The sequence below is a fragment of the Dipodomys merriami genome, unplaced genomic scaffold (genome assembly GCF_024711535.1).
Source record: "Dipodomys merriami isolate MVZ:Mamm:240054 unplaced genomic scaffold, mDipMer1.0.p SCAF_4, whole genome shotgun sequence".
NCBI lineage: Eukaryota > Metazoa > Chordata > Mammalia > Rodentia > Heteromyidae > Dipodomys > Dipodomys merriami.
The window spans coordinates 8039110-8061255 of NW_027205603.1; the positions used below are offsets into that span (position 1 = coordinate 8039110).

At 39.3% G+C, this 22146-nt stretch overlaps 1 protein-coding gene across 9 annotated transcripts in view; it reads left to right on the forward strand.

Annotated features, from left to right (window-relative positions):
- Positions 1 to 22146, forward strand: part of Cacnb2 (calcium voltage-gated channel auxiliary subunit beta 2) — a 308080-nt gene that overhangs the window by 151147 nt on the left and 134787 nt on the right. The window contains exon 1 of one of the 9 annotated variants that reach the window (XM_069990462.1): positions 12376 to 12654. The exons of the other annotated variants lie outside the window; for them this stretch is intronic. Coding sequence (XP_069846563.1) covers positions 12604 to 12654 — 51 coding nt within the window. The 5' untranslated portion in view covers positions 12376 to 12603. Of the gene's footprint in view, positions 1 to 12375; positions 12655 to 22146 lie in introns of those variants that run through there. 9 annotated transcript variants of the gene reach the window in all.

Below are 22146 nucleotides of genomic sequence, written 5' to 3' on the forward strand. Positions count from 1 at the left end.
CCCTATCAAACCTATCAAACCCTCCCAGTTGACTTCATCTTTAGGTATTCTTTTAATAGCACTGGTGGCTTTCTCCTGTCATGCTACCTATTAAGGAGGAAGAGATGTGAGGATTGTAGTTCAAAGCCAGCCCTAGCAGGAAAGGTCATGAGACTCATTGAGCCTATGGCTCAAAGTGGTAGAGCACTCACCTTGAGCAAAAGAACTCAGAGACAATGCCCAAGGCCTGAGTTGAAGCCTCGTGACCACCACCATCAATTATAATAATTATTATTATTTCCACCCAAAAGGGCAACATTTTTGTTGGACTTGGAGAAAAGGGGAGCTTTTTTTTCTCTAAGAACAACAATGTTTCTGACTTCTGTCATCACTTCTACTGAGTGAGAGAAGGAAACACAATCCTATGTCCTACATGTTCTGAACCTATAGCATTTGCTTTCCATTCCCCATAGTCCTAACAACCCATTTCACAATAGCTGTTCGCTCAAAAGTTCCCAAGAAACTACTTAATTGAAAGTCTTCTTGCTTCATTTAATGACTTCTTTTTTACTTTCATCCTACCAAACATTTTCTTAGCTTTAACCCTAAGGAACCCCATTCTTTCTTTGAAAGTTCCTAGTATTAGTCATTTCTACGTTTATTCAATGTACATTTATTGATTTCTTCTGTGTGCTAAGGCATTGCCGTGGGTATTGAGTTATTGGAAGATAAAATTTTGCTCTTCTTTTTTTGTCAGTTATGGGTCTTGAACTTTGGGCAAGGGCACTGTCTCTGAGCTCTTCAGCTCAAGGCAAGTGCTCTGCCACCTGTGCCACAGTGCCATTTCTGGTTTTCTGGTGGTTTATTGGAGATAAGAATCTCATGGACTTTCCTGCCTAGGCTGGCTTTGAACCATGATCCTCAGATCTCAGCCTCCTGACTACCTAGGATTACAGGCGTGAACCACTAGCACCCAGCTTACTTTTGCTCTTCTGAAGGTCCTATTTTACCTCAGAAAGAAAATCAATAAGGAGAGCAAATGAATGGACAAATTAAGAGAAAGGGTGGGTGTTTTAACACAGAGCAAAGTCCTCTCCCTTTGAGCTCAGACTTGGTTGAAAGGTGCACAGTGCTCCAAGGGATAGTATATTCCAGGGAGAGACTCTCAGGAAGAGTGACCCTGATGGGACTCAGGCAGAAAGCTAGGTATGGCAGCACATGAGTCCAGACAGATAGAGAATAGATTTGTTGTTCTGCTCTAACATTTCTGCTCTTCAGTCTCCTCCAAGGTCACCTTTCCACTAAATGTCCTTGACTTGGGCCAGCCTCTCTTTCATGCTGTCTCCCCAAGAAGCTAGATGCTTCATGGACCAGAATTCATTTCTACTACTTCCATTCTCATGTTAATCTCCTGTATCCCTTTTATACCTAGATGTTTTATACTCTTAGATGTTTCTGATTATTAACTGAGATCTCCTCTGAAAGAGCACTGGAAAGTTATTGGTCTTTGAAAGCAAAAACATGATGGCTTGATGGCACTGGTTTTTTTTTCTATTTGTTTTGGTTGACTTTTACATACAAAATGAATTATTTTTGTTCTGACTGAATGAACGTATATTTAATGAATGCTGTTCTAGCAAAATATGAAAAAATAGTACTTAAAATATGTTATAATTGTCCTGGCACACAAAAAAGTATATGAGTATGTTAAGTGGTAGGATATGAGATTTGAGGACATAAAGTCTGCATCTAGTCTTCCAAAACAGAATTCTAGATCTGTAGTTTACCAAGTGTGATCCTGGCCAAGTTATTTAACTTCCATGTCTCCATAGTCTCATGTGTAAAAAGAACATAGTTGCATATATCACATACAGAAAAAAATTATATAGACACACATAGTTCTATAATCACATACAGAAATGCTATTTATATGAATGCTGTGTTGTATAGTTATTTTGAGATATATAATAAATTGTCAAAACTTTTAGTTACTCTTCTATGTTTTAGAACACAAAACTAATTCATTATGTAACTGGATTTTGACATTTTTTTATTCCTCCCCATACCCTTGATCACCTCTAATTACCTATATTCAACCCCTCTGTAACGTCAGCTTTCAGTTTCACAAATGAGTGACAACCTGTATTGTTTCTCTTACTGTGCTTGTGTTATTTGCTGCAATACACTTATTGGGGAAAAATATTTCAAACACTTGACTGTTTTCAGGAGCACAATGGCATGAAAAGAATAGTTCTCAAGTTTTTAAGGAACAGATAAGTCATGCATTTACTTGCCAAGTATTGATTCACACCATCTGCGTGTTAGGGCCAAGGAACACAGATGAATGACATCTGTACTCGGGGGAGATTCTCTACAGTTACAGGGGACAGAGAGATGTGAAAGAAATCCACACATCTCCAGAGTGGCCCATGTACTACTATATAGGAACAAGCAAGGATGGCAAAAGGTAACACTCTACCTGAGATCAGAAAAGGCTTCAAAAGGAAGCCAAGCCCCAACTGGTTTTAGGGACCAGAGGAAAGGCCTAATCCACAATGCCTGAATATTGCAAGTGTCTCCAGTCACGACTGTCTGTTTGATGAGTGGATGGAAGACATGGTAGATTCTACAAGAAGAAATAAAGCCAGTTAGGAAGTTGGGAACACAGAATACAGAGCAAGACAAATAACACTTTTGTGTATGAGAGCAGACATGTGACAGACACTGTGATGAGCACTTTATATATGTTATCTTATTTCTTACATTATTGGATGATACATACTGTTAGTGTGTCCAGGTTTAGGTGCAGTACTTAGAAGGGTCCTTCCCCTTTGGGTTAATACTTTGTTACCACCATTGTAAATCCTTAATAATTATGAATAAGAAAATCCACATGTTTGGTTTGGTTTTTATACTGGGGGTTAAACCCAGGGTCTCATTCTTGCTTGGCAACCCTCTACCACTTAAGTCATTCTGGCCCCCATCCCACTTGTTATGTCCTTTTGTTTTAATTTTGCTTTTGAGATAACAGCTACCTAACTTTGCCTATGTTGTACCATGACTGGCAGAGGCACTGAATTTGTGTTGTACTTTGGTCTCCACAAATCATGCGTCTGTTTTTTTTTTCTTTAATGTATCTCTGTTTTCCTTTTTTCTCTTCTTTGTTTTAAAATCTGCCTATACTGAGGATTGAACTCAAGGTTTCAGATAGGGCTTTTATGTTCTTGCTTGGCTTTTCTGATCAAGGCTAGTGCTCAATCACTTGAGCCATACCTCCTGTTCTAGCTTTTTCCTAGATAATTGGAGATTAAAGTCTCATGGATTTGTTTTCCAAACTGGCTTTGAATCTTGATTCTCAGATCTTGACCTCCTGAGTGCCTAGGATTACGGATGTGAGCTACTGGCACTGGGCTATATCTGTTTCTTGGTCGCAGAAAACAAGATACAGAAATCAAAGTAGCATATCTAGATCACACAGCTGTACAGTGGGAGGCAAGATTTGATGCCAGTGCATCTTGCTATGGATTCCTGCTGTATAACCTAAATCCTTTGTCTCCAATATTTAAGATGAATGCATAGAAGATAGGAGCTTCTGCAGTTAATTGAAGTTAGTTAGAAAGAAAAATAATAAGCAGTAGAAAAAATTAAAATTAAATGGGTACTTCAAGAAAAAATGAAACTTTGCATGTAACCTTGAGATAAATGGGGAACTCCAACAGAAATTAATAGATTAATTAATTAATGGATATAAAGTTTTTCTCTAAAGTCATTGTAGTCCTTTCCCTGAAGTCAGTCTAGCTCTGAAGTCTTAAAGTGACCTGTTCAGTCTTTGCCAACTGGAATGCAATTCACTACTTACGGAACTCTGCTCTTCTCTGCTATTCATGCAAGAAAAGCAACAAGTAGAAAATGTGTGTGTTTTCATCCAGGGAACAAAAGCAGATGGCGGTAAACAAGCAGGTCCTCCCTTTCCAGACTTCATCAGAGCTGCTGTGCCCTCTGGTGCCAGGGTATTCAGTACTGCGAATAAATCAGATCCCACTGGGCACTTTCTTGGGGGAAGTTTTGCTTTCACATGCCCCTGCTTCCCATAATAATATGACCACGGAGACCTCTTCAAATGTTTATTTATACTCCGTGTTAATTCAGAGAAGGAAGTAATGATTTTTTTATGTCACTCACACTGCTCTTAAAGAGTAGGAGGTTAAATTTCCATGATATTACAGAATGCCTTTTTAGAACATTCCCAATTCGTTCATCCTATTTGAGATAATGCCTTTAAATATGCTCTGATGTTATTCCAACGCACCTGTGGATTTCAGGGGCCAAGTGTAGTGACCACAAAAGACCAGGCTTGCTCTGGAAAGGATGTGTGAGTGTATCCATTACATTTTCTTAATAAAAACAACATTGTTTTCTTGTGATTCATTTTTTCAGCCCCCAAAAGTATCAGACATACCTAAATACTGTTTTTGTTGAATGATGCACATCTGGAAATACTAAATTGCTCCAGGAGTGTTGTTAAAGAACACATTTAGGGAGCATAAGTTAAGTATAGGGTAATCCTTATCTTGCAGATGAGCAGGAGTCCATACACCAAGGGCCTTTGGAGCCAGGACTTAGGGACCCACCAGGGCTCGTATTGAACCATTAAAACCAGCAGAACTTAGGTCAAAAGCAGAATGGGGCCGGGCGCTGGTGGCTCACGCCTGTAATCCTAGCTACTCAGGAGGCTGAGATCTGAGGATCACAGTTCAAAGCCAGCCCGGGCAGGAGAGACAGTGAGACTCCTATCTCCAATAAACCACCAGAAAACCGGAAGTGGCACTGTGGCTCAAGTGGTAGAGTGCTCGCCTTGAGCTGAAGAGCTGAGGGACAGCGCCCAGGCCCAGAGTTCAAGCCCCACGACCGACCAAAAAAAAAAAGCACTGAGGACCCATTAGAAGTTTCACATGCATGAAGCTGATAAAGCCTTAGGACTAGATTTAAAGAGTTGTCTTGGAAATAGAGGTGTGGCTCAAATGGTAGAGCACCAACCTTGTGTGAAGAAGCTAAGTAAGAGCACCCAGTCCTGAGTTCAAGCCCCAGTACTGGCACAAAATCATCCTAACAATTTATTTGAAAAGAATTGCCTTGAGGCAGCCAGTGAGATTGTCAGTCACTTGTGGAAGAGACCAGAAAGACTTAAGATACTGTGGGTAAGGAATGCGGTGCCAACCTCCAGGGAAGTCATCAAATACTGGTGTCATGGTGCAAGTTCAGGGGTGATGGGAATTACAGGTTCAGAGTCTGAACAATGATGAAGTCTGTAGATTAAAGGGGAAGGTTTTCATGACCCTAAAGTAATAGTTGTCATTCTTTGCTACAAATAAGAATTATCTAGGGAGACTAATAAAAAAAATACGCATTGCCTCCCAGATGAATTAAGTCAGAATCTCATGGGATAGAAGTCAGGCATTGCTATAACTTAAAGCTCCTGGTGCGGCTGCTTCCTCGCAAGGCTGGGAAGGGAGGGTTCAAAGCAAGTGAGAATGTTTACTTAGATACTTTAGGCCCAGTTTATTTCCCTAACATGCCACATATCTAATATTCTATAGCCTAGTGGCCATTAAGGAATAATGCTGAAATATCGTTGTGTCACATCATGTAGATCTATTCAACTATTATTGAATGTTATCGATCGTTCCCTTACCATTAACACTGATTGGGAGGATGTTTGATTAATTTTAGTGGAAGGAGTGGAAGGCTCACCAGGTAAAATATTAGGTTATAAATACCAAAATATGACAAGCCCCATCTTTGGGGATCAACTTTCCAATGAAATAGATCCATAGGGAGTGAGGTGTTCCACAGAGCTCTCCTCTAGCACCTGGTCTTCCTCCCATGTTTTCTGGAGTAGTGTAAAGGAGCAGGTTTGTTATATACAGATAACGTTCCTTGTTAAAGTGTTCAGTATCCAACATTGAGGCTTCGCAAGCTCAAGCGTTTTCTTTGGATTCTTTCAGGTGACATGTAGAGATCTGCTTGAATTTAACATGCTGTCTCAAACAGAACATCGTAGGTCTGATGAAAATTCTTTATCAATAATTAACAGCAGATTTGATCAAGGAAAGAAGAGGCACAGAATGCCCATTGAATTCTATCCGCTGCTAAACTTTTGTCAGTTGTGGGGCTCGAACTCAGGGCCTGGGCACTCTTCCTGAGCCTTTCTGCTCAAGGCTAGCATTCTACCTCTTTGAGTCACAGCTCTACTTCTGGTTTCCTGGTGGTTCATTGGAGATAAGAGTCTCATGGACTTTCCTGCCCAGGAACTGTGATCCTCAGATCCTAGCCCCCTGAGTAGCTAGGGTTACAGGCATGAGCCACCAGTACCTGGAGACTACAAAACTTTTCATAGATTAAAAGAGCACTGTGCACAATGGCTCTTGCCTGTAATCCCAGCTACTTGGGAGGTAGAGATTGGGAGGAAAACAATTTGAGGCTCAAAAAGTTCATGAAACCCTATCTGAACACACAAAGCTGGACATGGTGTATTAGTCATATCATCTCAGCTATGTGGAAAGCAGAAGGAAGAGAATCCTCATCCAACTTCATCCCTGAGCAGAAACAAGAGACTCTATCTGAAAATGAGCAGTAGAATGGTTGCCAAACCATCAAGAGGCCCAGAGCGCCCCCTGCAAAGGGGCGGGATCATTTATTTGGGTAACAGTGAGTTGTATCATGGGCCTTACCTCCTCTATAGCCAGATGAATTAGAGGTGAATAAAAATCTGAGGAAGGAAGTTTAATAGTACAAGTTATTTGGGCTAAAACAAACAACACAGGGTTGGGGATTTAGCTCGGTGGAAGTGTACTTACCTGGCAAGCACAAGGCCTTGGTTTCTGTCCTTTGCTCTGGGAGAGGAAAAACAAAACTCAACAACAACAAAAAAACAAAACAAAACAACAACAAAAAAATCTTAGGGACAAAATTGCTTGGCTTTCTCTCATCATGACCTCAGTCAACCATCAGATGTTTTCTGAAATTCTTTGAGATGAAGTTGAAGGGGCTACCATGTGTGACAACATAGATTGTTATGCAGAAAGAAAACTCAATTGTGTGGGGGTGTGACTAGTTCTGTTCTATTCTGTTTTGTTTTTTAATAACTTGGCCTGTGAGATTGTTTCCTATTTTTAATGTCTTGAGAAAATGATATCTTTGGCTGTTATTTACCAAAAACACATGTGAGCTCTAGTCTGTGGATACACACGAGAGGTTTGTTGTGCTGGTAAGATTCACTTGCTGGCTAATAGACAGCAATATTATCCATATTTGGACTACATCATGGTGTTTTGTAATCAAAGACAATAGTACAGATGCAGAAGAGCTAAATTGGGGTGTGATCAAGAGAATTTTTTTGCCCAGTCCTAGCCTGTTGGATAAATAGTCTGCACTTTGAAGTCTCGGCTGGCCATTTGAAGTATGTGACCTCCAAAATTCTGCATAGTTTTCTGTCTCCTGGCAACAAAACATATTTATCCTTTGGCCACCACCACCTCCCCATTCAGAACGTTCTGCTGCTTTTTACGTGTTTAAAACAACAAATGGCAAAGTTGCCTCAAGTTGAAGATTGAGATCTACTGAAGGAATGAGAACCACTGAAGGACTCTTTGGGAATGACTGAAGTCCTTCTGTTTGATTAGAGTGAAACACCAATGCATGCCCATAGGACCGGAAGGATTGTCTCTTCTTAGATGAGTGAGCCTGCATCTTCAGTGACAAAAATAGCACTTCATGGTGTCTTGAGCTATAATGCCATTTCATTCTTATTAAGCCTTTTTTTTAAAAAAAAATTTGAGAAAAGGTATTTTACAGGTAGAGCTAGAAAGGGACCGGAAACAAGCAAAGGCAAAATGATCATGGCGTGGATGCGGAAGGAATGCAGAAACCTCAGTTTTCTGCACTTAAAATCGGACATCCCACCACGGCAGTGTGTCCCTTGGGGACAGCTCCCAGAAACACAGAAGACACAGGCATGCTGCCAAGCTCCAAGGGCTCCAACAGGGGTCTCATTCTGTTTTCCCTCTTCTGTCCACTCCCCTCCCTCAGATGACTTACAGTGGATCTAGAAATTTCTGGGCATGCCATGTTCAGTACTGGTGGGCTGTCATTGAAAGCACCTCACACCAGTAGCATTGTGGTACAGCACGGGCATCTTTTTCCCAGTTTCAACACCGTGGGTCTCCTGAGCTAGGTTGTCCTTTGCTCCAAAGTGACTCTGCACATTGTTCCATGTTTAGCCCCCAATCCAGACCTCTGCCCACTGAATACCAGTGAGGTGCCAACCATCAACAATGGCTCTGGAAATAGCTCAATGTCTCCTGGAGAGTAAAATCGCCCCCAGTTGAGAACTACTGAGTTATACAAAGGAAATGAATTTTATTTTTGAAACTTTGATATGCCAGATGTGGCCTGGACATTTCCTGTAATCCTGACAATCCTCTTTGACGTCTGACTCCCCGTGTCTTGTAGATTAGGAAACTGATAGACAGCAAGGGTCAATGTGGTTTTGGGTGTTTTTGACTGTGTTTCCTTATTTTCCAATAGTCAATGAAAATAATTATAACCAGAAAATTTGCTTTATGCCAACAAATAAGACAGCAGAACATAACCTAATATGGATCACCTACATTATGGATATCTAAGTTGAAAATGTACCAAAAGTATGAAAAGTGAAAACTATGATTGGAGATGCAATTATTTACACAAATTAATGTTTCTTTCCAACTGGTAAGTGACCAAGTTGTCTGGAAGTTCTTATTTCTTCGGTTTCTGGCACAACAAATGGACCTGTATCTAGAATTCCTCCCTTCTTGTCCTATTGCAACTTCATTGAATTCTTTGCTGATTTTCCCTCTCACTCGTCTGTTTTTCCATACTGTGTGGCCTTCCTTCCTCCATTTCTCTTCTTCTGTTTTCTTCCTTGCGCTTTTCCTAAGAATATAAATAAAATATCTCTCAATCCCATCTCAAAGAAATGAAAAAAAAAACCCAAAACAATATGGTGAGAAGAATAGTATACTGCAATTAAGAAGAATGCTGTTTCGTAATAAGACTTTCTATGAGTTTGGAAAGGCATTGAAATCCCCATGCATTTTGTTCAGTTTCAGTACCAGTTCTTTTTTTTTAAATTCCAGTTGTTACTTTGTTTAACTGAAATCATTATTAGCTATTACATTTTTCATTTTAATGCATTTATAAATTAAAGTGGACTGGGTTTGGCAAGTTAGCAACTACATTTGTCAGTGTCCAAAGAGAACACTGTGTTTCCAATTCAAAATGGGTATCTAACTTTAAGACTGTTACATTAGATTTGGCTAATACCCAGCAGGGCAGTGAAACCATTATCCAGGCAGTGATCTTTCATATAACCTGCTATCATTTTCATTTTTAGGCAAATTTATTTCTACTAGACAAATTTGTTTTCACTGCTGTCAGTTTCCAGAGAATAAAATATCCTAACTCAGAATAAATAGAATTAAAGTTTCAGCTAGAAACCAGAAGCTCGAGATTAAAATCCTAGATAATCAGGAGGCTGAGATTTAGAAGATTCTGGGCACAAGAGTCCATGAGACCCTATTTTCCATTAGCGAAGGCTGGGTTGGAGGGATGGCTCAAGTTGTAGTATGCCTGCTGTGAGCAAAACAAGCCAAATAAGAGCAAAAGGCCCTGAGTTCAAGCCCTGGAAATATCACAAACAGAAAAACAAAAGTTTCACTAGCATGTTAAAGTATTCTTCATTGCCTTTTAGACCCTAACAGAAATAGTCTTTGAGATTGAAAAAGTAAAAGAACCCTACGGTAGAAAGTTTGAAAGGTATTCTTTTTTTCCCCCTTTTTTTTTGCCAGTCTGGGACTTGAACTCAGGACCTGGGCACTGTCCCTGATTTTGTCTAAAGGCTACCTCTTTATCATTTTGAGACACAGTTTCATTTCTGGTTTTTTTTTTTTTTTTTTTTTTTTTGGTGTTTAATTGGAAATAAGAGTCTCATGGACTTTTCTACCTCTGCTTGCTCAAATTGCTTTTCTCAGATCTCAGCCTCCTGTGTACATAGATTATAAGCATGAGCCACCAGCACCCTGCCAGTACTACATTTTTTCCAAAAGAAGAAAAAGAATCCTTCAAACCACTTCCAAGCAACCTACAACCACTATAAATATAACTCGTTTTTTTCAATTTACAAGTTCTAAGTATTCTTAACAATCTCCTTAGTATTAAAGCAAAAGTACTTTTTTCTTCTTGTTCTAGTATCACATGTACTTGTTACACAAAATAAATGTCCACTAACATTTTCACAACTGTGTGACCATCATCCACTTTTTGTGTGATGATGCTTCTAACAGTTTTTTCCTACTTCATTTGCATACGATTATTTCAGAATATAAAGAAACATAGACAGTAGTATGACAAACCAATGGGGTAGGAAGCTATCTTTAAGAAACAAATATGTGGGACTGGGTATGTGGCTGAGTGGTAGAGTGCTTGCCTAGGATACATGAAGCCCTAGGTTCAGTTCTTCAGTATCACATAAACAGAAAAAGCCAGAAATGGGCACTGTGGCTCAAGTGGTAGAGTGCTAGCCTTGAGCAAAACAAAACAAAAAGCAAACAAGTAAAAAAAAAACATGTTCCTCCTGAGACAATATTCTCTATGTTGCATTTGATAGTCATCCTTTTTCATACTTATATTTTAATCACCTACATAGTTTTGCAATCCATCAAAATTTATATGAATTTAAGAGGGGAATGCTGAGCCCAGAGTCCAAGGCCACAAATGTTCTACACCCTCTTTGCATCTCATTATATCTCTGCCATCCTGACACAAAATAGTCCCACCACTGATGAATGGACATTTGCTACTGCTGCAGAGCAGAGAGTCCCAATCATCTGCATTGAGCTGAATGGGCACTTCTGAAGGCTTATGAGCTCCGTGCTATATATATCATAATTGTTCAACTCTGTTGTAATTAGGCAAGAGTAGACACAGATAATAAGTGAAAAAGGCTGGCTGTGTCATAATAAACTTTCATTCATGAGCATTGATTGTAACTAGGCGCTGGTGGCTCTTACCTGTAATCCTAGTGGCTTAGGATCCTGGCTGAGATCTGAGGATCATGGTTGGAAGCCAGCCCAAGCAGGAAAGTTTAGGAGGCTCATATCTCCAATTAACCCCCCCAAAAAAAAACCCCAAAACCAAAACAATAACAACAAACTGAAGTGGAGCTGTGGCTCAGTGGTAGAGCACTAGCCTAGAGCAAAAAAACTCAAGGTCAGCACTCAGGCCCTGAGTTCAAGCCACCAGACTGGTACAAAAACAATTGCTTTTGAAATTTATAGTTTTCATGGGTCCCAAAGAATTACTAGACTGATTTTGCAATTTCCCCCCCAAATCATTTAAAAGTGGAAAACACATTCTTGTAGGTTATGTACAACAGGTAGATGACTAGATTTGGCTTTCAGGCTCTGTCATTTTCACTATGATCTGCTTTTATTCTTTTTTTCTTTATGGATTTCTTAAGTATTTCCCTTTTAATGAGTCTGAAATACTAAATTGTGATTTGGGTTTGTGTTTCCTAAGTGAAGCATTTTTTTTCTTATTTATTAATCTTTAGGCTTTTCTCTACTTGAGCCATGCCTTCAGTCTGGCATTTTGCTGGTTAATTGGAGATGGAGTCTTGTGGCCCTTTCTGCTCTGGGTGTTTTCAAACTGAAGTCCTTTGGGCCTCAGCCTCCTGAGTACCTACAATTATAGGTATGAGCCAAGAGTGCCTGGCTGTTTTTAATTTTTAATTAACTTATTTTTAAGACTGTGGCTCACTATGTAGCCCAGTGTGGCCTAGAACTCATGACCTCATTATTAGGGTTTGAGGCATGTACAACTTTGTGTGGCTGAATTCTCTTTGGATGAAAAGAAGTTTCCAATTTGAATTTAAAAAAAAATGAATGTACCGATGTGATACTTGTAAGCCTATAAAAATGATTCTACTTCAAGCACATTAAGAACTTGAAAGGCCACCAAAGAGAAAGAGAAGCCTTTTCTTGTGTGCACAAAGAAAATATTTCTTCATCCGGTTGGGAGTAGAAGAATGTTTTCACTTTTTTTTTTTTTAATTGCGGACTTTTTCAGGATGGTCGTTGAATGTTCAGACTGTACCACGTTGTGCAATCCAGTGTTCCACACTGCAGAAAGTAGCTGCACCCAGTCCAGCACTGCCTGAAGGCAGGCATGTGATATTAATGAAGTGTTACTCTGCTCTGACAACTTTGCAGTGGGCTCTCTTCCAAGCCACGTGACGTCATTGGATGTAGGAAAAAGACTTGCCTGCTTGCATTTGCTTAATTGGCTGTGATGGGCTCTTCTACCCTTGTTCAGTAGTTCTGGGACACACAGAGCTGTTGTAATCTGCAGGCCTTTAGAAAGTCATAAAGTCAAACTGACTTTAAAAGACTGCATCCCGCAAAGCCAGCAAGGAAAACGGGAGCGATTGATAGGCTATTGAGCAAAGCAGGACTTGGCCTGTAGCTGGTCCCCAGCTCTTGTTCCTGTAGATTTCTTCCCACTGGAGTGAACTTGGAACTCTCTGGCATGCTTGACCGACGCCTCCTGTCTCCACAGGCTAAATGCAGGATTCCTGGGGTAAGCAGACACACACAGGGAGGGAGGCCAGAGGCGTGGTGTGGTTTAAAGGAAAGGCCACTGTCCCGAATGGTTCATGAACTCCAGCTAAAATCAGGTTGGATGCTTTGCTTTGTTAAAGATGTTCTTGTCTGGCCAGAAATGCCATTTACAGGGTTTTCCCTCTGATACTGAGAGGGTTTAAGCAAGGAAAACTGTAGCTCTGATCTTAAACTGAAATTGCTGAGATCTGTTTAGGAACGCAGGGAGGGAGGAGGGGGATTCTAGATTCTTGATGGGGAATAGAAACTTTCCCCCAGCTGTGGGCTAGTCTGTAAACAGCCTGTTGTCTGAGCTTTCTGATTGTTTCTTAGACCTTTCTATGTAAATCAGGATCATTTTACTTCTTGTGTTGCTACAAATGAAAACTTTTTATTGCTGTTTGTTATTTTCTATTTCTAATATAACCCAGACATGAGGGTCTAATGTTGAACATACTTACGCACAGACTTCACAGGTCTTCAAATTTCACTTAGCACTTTCACAGAAAAGATCATATCATTATTAATGGCATGGCTAAACTATGTCTGGTAATGTGATTTCATGATCATCGAATACAATTGGAAATAGTAATATGTATGTTTCCAGAACATTATTTTTAAAACTTAGACTGTTGGTATTGGTATCACTACCGTTACTCTAGGCAAACCTTTAGAAAAGAAATTCCAGAACTTAAAAGTCAATTCGAGCTTGTAAATAGTAATATCATGAGGTAACCAATATCCATGTTAATCATAACACACACACAAAAATTAGAATTGATTAAGTACAACTTCCTAAATTTTTTCCCAAGGTGGTTTGTTGTTGTTGTTATTGTTTTTGAGTTATCCCAACCTGCTCTACACTTAGTAGGGGAAAAAAATTGGCTGGAAATGTGTATGTTGTAGGCTAGAGATATTTGTGGACTGGGGATATAGCACAGTGGTAGACTGCTTATGTATGTACACAGATTCTTTCTTTGCCCTGGAAAAAGGAATTCTTTTTTTTTTTTTTTTTTTTGTCTACCAAAGCTGTCTTATTTTAGGCTCCAATATGGTTGTCTATTTATATACTAATCACAATGGGGTTGGGGCATTTGATACATCACACACACACTTCTCCAGTTTTCAGATGCTACTCATGTTTAAGTTGGAAATTATTCAGTACCTATTCAGTGTGCCTGCCTTGGAGGAAACCTGGAATAATCATTTCTGGTAAACATGCCTGCTTTTTGAGTATTATCAGACATGACATAACTACTGTCGTTTTTCCTGTAGAAGAATTCTGCTTTGAATGAGGCAAATGTATAACCCAGGGCCTAACTTGGCCATAGAGTTAAATTGCCAAGTACATTCCACAGGTCTTTTTGAATAGTTCCAGCAGGGAAATTGGCTTCAGTAATGTCACAGTCATTTAGTGAGGGTGTCAGTCTCCGTGATTCTAAAATGAATGGGTTAGCCTCCACTTAAATTCAGTATTGTCCTGGATTACTATGGGGACTCTGCCCAGTGATTTTTTTTTTACTCTTTTAACTCATTTGTTTTCCAAACCTAGACGTCTGTCCCCTATGGTCTTGCTACTACTCATAGGAAAGTAATGTCTTTTTTTCTTTTGTTTCTTTCTTTTTTGAGATGAGGTCTTGCTATGTCCTCAGTCTAATTACAAATCTGTCCCCTATACCCAGCTTCCTTCCCATTTCCCTAAAGCTTATGTTTGGACAGGCTTTTAAACTTCAAGACTTCAAACCTCAAGAACTTTTGTTTGCATAGTTAAGATTTTATTTTTTACTGGTCCTGGAGCTTAAACTCTGTCCCTGTGTCCCTTTTGCTAGAAGCTAGCACTCAGTTACATAAGCCACAGTCCCACTTTTGGATTTTTCTGTGATTATTTGGAGATAAGAGTCCTGGGCTGGCTTTGAACCACTCCTCAGATCTCAGCCTCCTAAGTAGCTAGGACTACAGATGTGAGCCACTAGTGCCTGGCTAGTTAAGGTTTTAAATGTGTTTATAAGTACTTCATTCTATAACCACTTAGCATTTTCAGTTCAATCTTCCTTAAACTTCCCCATTGATGGCAGGAATTAGACAATAATATAAAGTATATTAGATAAATATTCATAATATAAGCTACAGTGTTAGGCAATGATATAAATAGAATTTAAATATATAAGGACTGCTACATGGCTAAATGGATATATGGATAGATAGCCAAAAAGACTAGTGTATTTTAGGTATGCCCATGCATATATGGTAAAATAGCTAAGTGACATGCGCAATAAATTATATAATCTTTATTTTTGTTCTAATACAAGTATGATTTCAATTTTATATGAGTTGTGCTGTGTGTGTATGTGTGTGTGTGTGTGTCTGTCTGTCTGTCTGTCTGAGTTCTGGGCTTGAACTCAAGGCCTGGGCACTATCCCTTAGTTTTTTTCCTTCTATATCTCTTCCACTTTGAACTGTGAACCTCGGATCTCAGCCTCTGAATAGCTAAGATTACAGGCAAGAGCCACCAGCGCCTGGCATCAGTTTTGTTTTCTGAAGCTATTCTAAACCACAACTTCATGAACACACATTTGGAAATGATTCACTTAATTCTCATTGTGCATTAAAATGAAATCAGTCAACCAAGGCAATTCAGTAGAGATAATTACTTTTTCAGTACTGAAGGCCAAAATCTACTTATGTTAGTCTGCCTGTTATTAAGAACACTTATTATCTTCTCGTGGATTCTAGAATTGTTGCATACAGAGTCCTTGAACACGGGATCTCTCATGACTGCAATTTTGGACCTATATTCTTAGATCAAAATTGCCACTTTCCATCTTTTTTTTCATCTATAAATGATTTCTCAGATTAGCCTACGTTTTTCTATTTATTTAGGTTGTTAGCATGATTTTTTTTTAATTTTCTGACTGGGCTTTAAGAGCAAGTATTTAGATACAGTTGTACATGATGCTGAATTCTAGACCACCCCCTCAACAGCTCTGTCATTTGTAAAGTGTTATGTTCTCTGTGCTTCATTATCAACACCCATAAAATTATGGAGGATAATGTCTGTATTTGAAGAGAATTTAAAAGGAACCTAGGGTACATATAGACTGCAGGAGTACATAAATGGCTTAACTTAGTCCAGTTATTATGGGAGTTCAGACACTTACCAATCTTTTCATAGTCACTAAGAATGAAAGGCCTCAGTTCCAAGATCCCTGATCATGACATTTATGAGAGGCAGGAAGGGAAAGTTATGAGTTGGCTTTTATTTGCACATTGGAAGAAAGGAGGAGATATTAGATACATGCCCTATGAAAGAGGACTCCTAATTGAATCGTTGTAGACTCATTATCAGAAGGCCCTGGAGGAGAAGAAAACTGTAAACCCTCCTAACTCTGTGTAAATACTACCGTCTAGACATCAATGACGATTTTCTACCCTCAGAGTTCTCAAAATGGTCCAAAAGGCCAACAGCTAGAGCTCCTGAGTGAAAAATATGCCCCAGAGAATAAAAAAGATGATGAACATTAAGTAGGAGTATAAATAAATTTTTTAATACTTTTTCTTTCTCTTTCCTTCCACTTTCTTACCTTCTGTTACTAATGCCCTTTAAAGAAAAAGAAAAAAAGTAGAGGTTACTATGGACCTGTACTCCTATATATTATAAAACTTATGGCTTAAGGCTACATTCTTTTCCAAATGGAATTTGTATCTGAATGTAAGTATAATGTTGATAAGACCGAGAAGCTAGGACATGTGCCTAACTGTGCTGGCTTTGTCATCGGAGATGACAATGTGTGATGCTATCTTGCCCCCATAAAGCAATCCATTTGTAGAAATGATCATTTTGTATAGTCATGACACAGATTTACAAAGTTGCTTCATTATGAAGCCTGATAAACTCCAGATCTTGGCCCTTCAAATACATTGGTTAAAAGTTAGTACTATTGCCAGGTGCTGGTGGCTCAGGCTTATAATCCTAGCTACTCAGGAGGCTAAGAAGATCACAGTTTGAAGTCAGCCTAAGCAGGAAAGTCTGTGAGACTCTTATCTCCAGTTAACTATTCAAAAAAAAAAAACAGAAGTAGAGATGTGGCTCAAGTAGTAAAGCACCAGCTCTGAGCAAAAAAGTTCAGCACTCAGTCCCTGAGTTCAAGCCTCAGGACTGGCACAGACACACACAAAAGTACTATGGAGGAGAGAGGAAATTGACCACAAGGTATGATTAAGGACACATCACAATCTCACCCTTCTTGGTCATTCTAGTGTTTTGCATTTCTATTCTTTTCTATAGACATGTGTGTGTGCGTGTGTATATGTGTGTGTGTGTGTGTGTGTGTGTGTGTGTGTGTGTGTATGTGTGTGTGTGTGTGTGTGTACCAGAGCTTAGAATTCTTGCTCAGCTTTCTTGCTCATGGCTGGTGCTCTAACAGTGGAGCCATGCCTCCAGTCCAACATTTGCTACTTAGTTGGAGATGACTTGTGAGGACTTTCCCAAAGTGGCTGACTTTAAAACACAATTCTCTAGGATCCTCTCAGCCTCCTGAGTAGCTAGGATTACAGATATGAGCCACTAGTAACTTACTAACTATTTTAAAGCTGTAATTAAAATACACGTATCATTATAGATTCTCCCTTTTCTATCCAGCATTGAATACTGTTTAATTCCAGCATAAAGTAAGGATTTGCCATCATTTGTCCAAATAGAATGATCACAGATTGTTGGTCTTTGAGAGTGATTCTATAATTTTCTTTTTTTTTTCTTTGCCAGTCCTGGGGCTTAATCTCTAGGCTTGGGCACTGTCCCTGAGCTTCTTTTTCTCAAGGCTAACACTCTACCACTTGAGCCATAGCGCCACCTCTGGCTTTTTCTGTGTATGTGGTACTTAGGAATCGAACCCAAGGCTTCATATGTGTAGGCAAGCAAGATACCACTGAGCCACACTCCCAGCCCCTATAATTTTATTTTTTATAGATAAACCAATAATAACAATTGTGACAGGGTATAGATCCATTGATTAATTTCCTTGGAAAAAAATCTCAGATACAGAATTATTTGAACAACGAGGAGGCTTAAATGTTCTTATTATCTCTGGCTCTGCCTTTCATATTTCTTTTAAAAGTAATTCTACATAAAACTAGCTGGGCACAGTGGTGTATCCATTGTGTACCCAAACTCCTGCAGAGGTTGATCAGGGGGATGATAAGTTTGAGGCCTGCTTGACAGCACAGTATAAGATCTTGTCCAAAAACAACCAAGAGGTAACAAAACAATATTATAATGTATTTTAATTTTATCTTAATGTGCCCGACATTCATTAGGTAATAATTGTTTTAATGTAAGTAGACAATATTGCTTATTAGAGAGTCACTAGTTAAGGTATATATTTATCTGAGTTTTCTCTATTCTTTGTATTTCTGTGTCAATTTCCTAATTAAACTTTCTGTATTTAGATCGAAATTCACTTGTATTTGTGAAATATTAAGAGTAGCTCTTTCCAGAATTAGCTATGAGACAGCTTTTACTCTCTCATCCTGAACTATCAATTTATCCCTGCTGTAAATGCATCTTACATTTATATGATAACACCTGCTCGTATTACTAAAAGTACTGTGAGCAAATAAGATGATTAGTATACTTAGAAGAGAATAGTAGACTAGAAATAAGGTTAAGCCTCAGTTTTAGAAAGTGGAACAATCGGCTTTCAACTCTGTTCAGACATCTAACTTACTCTGAGCAGAGAGCTAATAACTGCTATATAGAATAAGAAAAAAGGCGGAATCATACTGTGATTGATAATGAAAAGTGAATTCTGTCTCATCTTCACATTCATAGGTTTTTCCATTGCCAACTTTGTCACAAGCCAATAAGCCAAGTTTTCACTGAGCCAGGATTGCTTTGGCCTGGAAGGGACCCATTGGAAGTTGGAGAATTCAGCATGGTTTAACATATTTACCGAGTGACAACAATTAGGTAATAGATTTCCCAAAAGTCATTCAGGGACATATTCCTCTTAGGGTTGGAGATCTGTAATTTTCCATACTGTTTCTTAGTAAAGGACTCACTGTCTTTTTTACATTCATGTAAATGCTGCCCTTTGTGAAGCCTACAAATTGTAATCCCCTGCCCTTAAATGTTGTTTTCAATTCATAGCTTTGTTAACTTTTTATTAGTGGCATTTAAGCGTGAGAGAAGAAAAAAAAAATCTACCACAGGAAATCCTCTGGGCTTCTTATCTGTGACACCAATACAGATGTGTCAGGGCGAGAAAGGTCCTCTCCACTGAGACTGGCCTCCTTTCTAGTCAGCCTTGATCATTTCCAGCCTCCTAATCCTCTTCACTTACTTGTGGACAGAAAGCTGCTTTGATTTAAGGATGTGACAGAATGATTGGATCTCACTGTATTTAGAGAAGAACAACACAGCTTTATTCTTCAGTCTAGCACTGGCTTCTTGGTTTTGAAGCAGATTATCTTTCAGGCCTATTTCTTTGACCTATAAAATGGTGGATGGAGCTGGGCACTGGTGGCTCATGCCTGTAATCCTAACAACTCAGAAGGCTGAGATCCCAAGGATCACAGTTAGAAGCCTGCCTGGGCAGGAAACTTGGTGAGACTCTTATCTCCAATAAACTTATCAAAAAGCCAGAAGTGGAGCTGTGACTCAAGTGGTAGAGCTCATGCCTTGAACACAAAACCCAGAGAGAGTACCCAGGATCCTAAATTCAAGCCTAGGAACAGTGTGCTCATGCACACTGGCATGTGTGCACCCTTCCCCCCACCAAGATAGCTGGATACCATATATGTAAATTATATAAATATATAAATATATATCTTACATATATTTAAGTGTATACAAAAGAATTGTTTATCTACTGCTCATTTTGGAAGTTGTAAGCACTAATAATGGTAACACAGTATATCCAAAGCACCTTGGAATACTGACGAGTCATTTGGTCTTTAAGACCCGAGCCATTGCAGAATTCATGATCCATAAAAATGTCAAGTTTTCAATAGCACAAATATGCCTGCCATCTGAAACCCAATGAGCTTGCCAGCCCTCCTGTCAGGGTCAGGTTGGTGGGCTGTTTTGTGACTTGGTTTAATAAGGTGCACTGCTGAGGGAAATCATTTGGAAAGACTCTCTCCAGCCTGTGGTTCACATCAGGACATCTTGAACACCCAGCACAGCTCAGCTTTCAGGTGTTTACAGTGGGCTAAGAATAATTAATGCTCATTTGCATTTGAGTCTTTCTTAAGGCTTCTCAACTACAAGCACATAAAGTCGCCTCATGTTGTGGTTGAGGGGACTGCTTATCTCCATGTATTACAGCTACAACTGTCTTAGACTGAATGAGTCTCTGATGTGGAAGAAATTCACACATACTTCCACGGAACCACAAGGTAAAAAGAGGTTTGCCACTGTGCAGATTTTGAGGAATAAAGTACTAGGAGTCTTTCCGTTATATACGTAATATTCAGAGAAGTCTCCAGATAAAAGTTGTGATACAAATGTGAAACTAAAATTCAGCAGTTGTCTTTTGGAAGTGATTTAATTGGGCTGGGGTATAATAGAAGTGGTAGAGTACCTGCCTAGCACATGCATGGTCCTGAGTTCAAACTCCAGTACTGCCACTAACAACAACAATAATGAAAAAAGTGAGATGCTGATAATTAAGATACATATGTATTGTACTGCCAATAACAACAACCATAACAATAATAAGATGATAATTAAGATACATGTTTTGCACTGCCAATGACCATGATAATATGATAATTAAGATACATATCTTGTATTATAACAACAACAATAATAATGAGATGATGATAATTAAGATGAGTTTTGTATTATAGCTAAAGCTGGGAAACCAGCACAACAATGTAGGCTAAAGTAAAAGATTATACTTTTCAAATACCTTGAACCTGTTCTCATCTTTATATTTCATAGGAAGGGTAGACATTCATACAGTTTTGTAGGACATTTAATAGGACTGGAATTCCCACGAAACTCTCCACCGAAGGGTCACCTTTGAGCAATGTGATGCCACAGTTACAGCTCAGTGGCAGCAATATTGTTGGAAGCTACTTAAACTGACCCCCCCACCCCCCCGCAAAAACAGTTTGGATTGAGCTTCCAATTAATCAAACTCCCCAAATTGCTGAGTATCTGTGAATAATAATGGATTCCTGTTACTGAAGCAAGAAAAGCCATATGCTGATTTAATTTTTATAGCCGAGTAAGAATGCATGTTCCTATTACTATTTTTCATCCTATTGCATTCTGTTACTATTTTTCCCCATAAACCTGGCTTTTAGAATGTCATTAAAGCTGCATGTCTTGGTAGATGCCTGTAATCTCAGCATTCAGGGGTAGATCCAGAAAGATTGGGAGCTAGTGGCCAGCCTGTCTCCAAGATGAAACCAAACACATAAAAGCAGAGTGTCATTAAAATTGAAGACAGGCCAGGCTTACACCTGTAATCCTAGCTACTCAGGAGGCTGAGATCTGAGGATCGCAGTTCAAGGCTATCCCAGGCAGGAAAGTCCATGACACTCTTAGCTCTAATTTAACCACAGGAAACTGGAAGTGATGCTATGGCTCAAAGTGGTAGAGTGCTAACCTTGAGTAAAAGAGCTCAGGGACAGTACCCAGTTCAAGCCCCACAACTAACAACAAAACACACATACACATACACACACACACACACACACACATCCCTTGGGACAAGTCCCATTTCTCATTCTTCTGAGTGGCCTTTACTTTCTCCGTGTTAAATAAACTCTTTTTAACTATGGAGAAAAAGAAAAACACCCCCATATGGAGCATTTATGCTGCATAGGACCAAATATTTTCTGTGCAGAATCTTAATAGAGTCCTCAATGAAGCAGATACCAGTCATCTGTGTGTCACATGGAGAATCTCCACACAGACAGGTGTGTCACTTGCCTATGACGACACAGGTGCCAGTGCTGATGCAGGAAGTGGAAGCTGGTGAGCAGCCTTGTGGGCGACCTGTTGCTCTCCTGCTGTTTTGTTTCTCATAACCTTTTTATTGCCCTAGCTCCTTTTCAGCCAGGCCAGTTTTCCTTTAGGAATAAGGGCTTTGATTCCCTAGATCTCGGTGCAGGCCCTCCATTGCAGGCAAACCGTTCATTACCAGCTGTCTTATTATAGTTAGATGGCCCTGGTGGGTCTGCCCATTGCAGAGCCCAAGGCCACTGTGTTCCATGCTGCTTAGACAGAATTCATTGACAATCACCCAACTGTACTAGGAACATTCTCAAACTTAACTCATGCTTTAAAATCATCATCCATTTGTAAACCATTTTTACTACAATACAATTCCATCTTGTGGAATGATCAATTTGAAACTTTACAAAATGAGCTATGTTTGGTTACCATTAGGCCCCAGCTATTTTTTTAAGACAAAAACCAAAGACATAGAATCATTCTTATAAGAAATTATACAAGATAAGT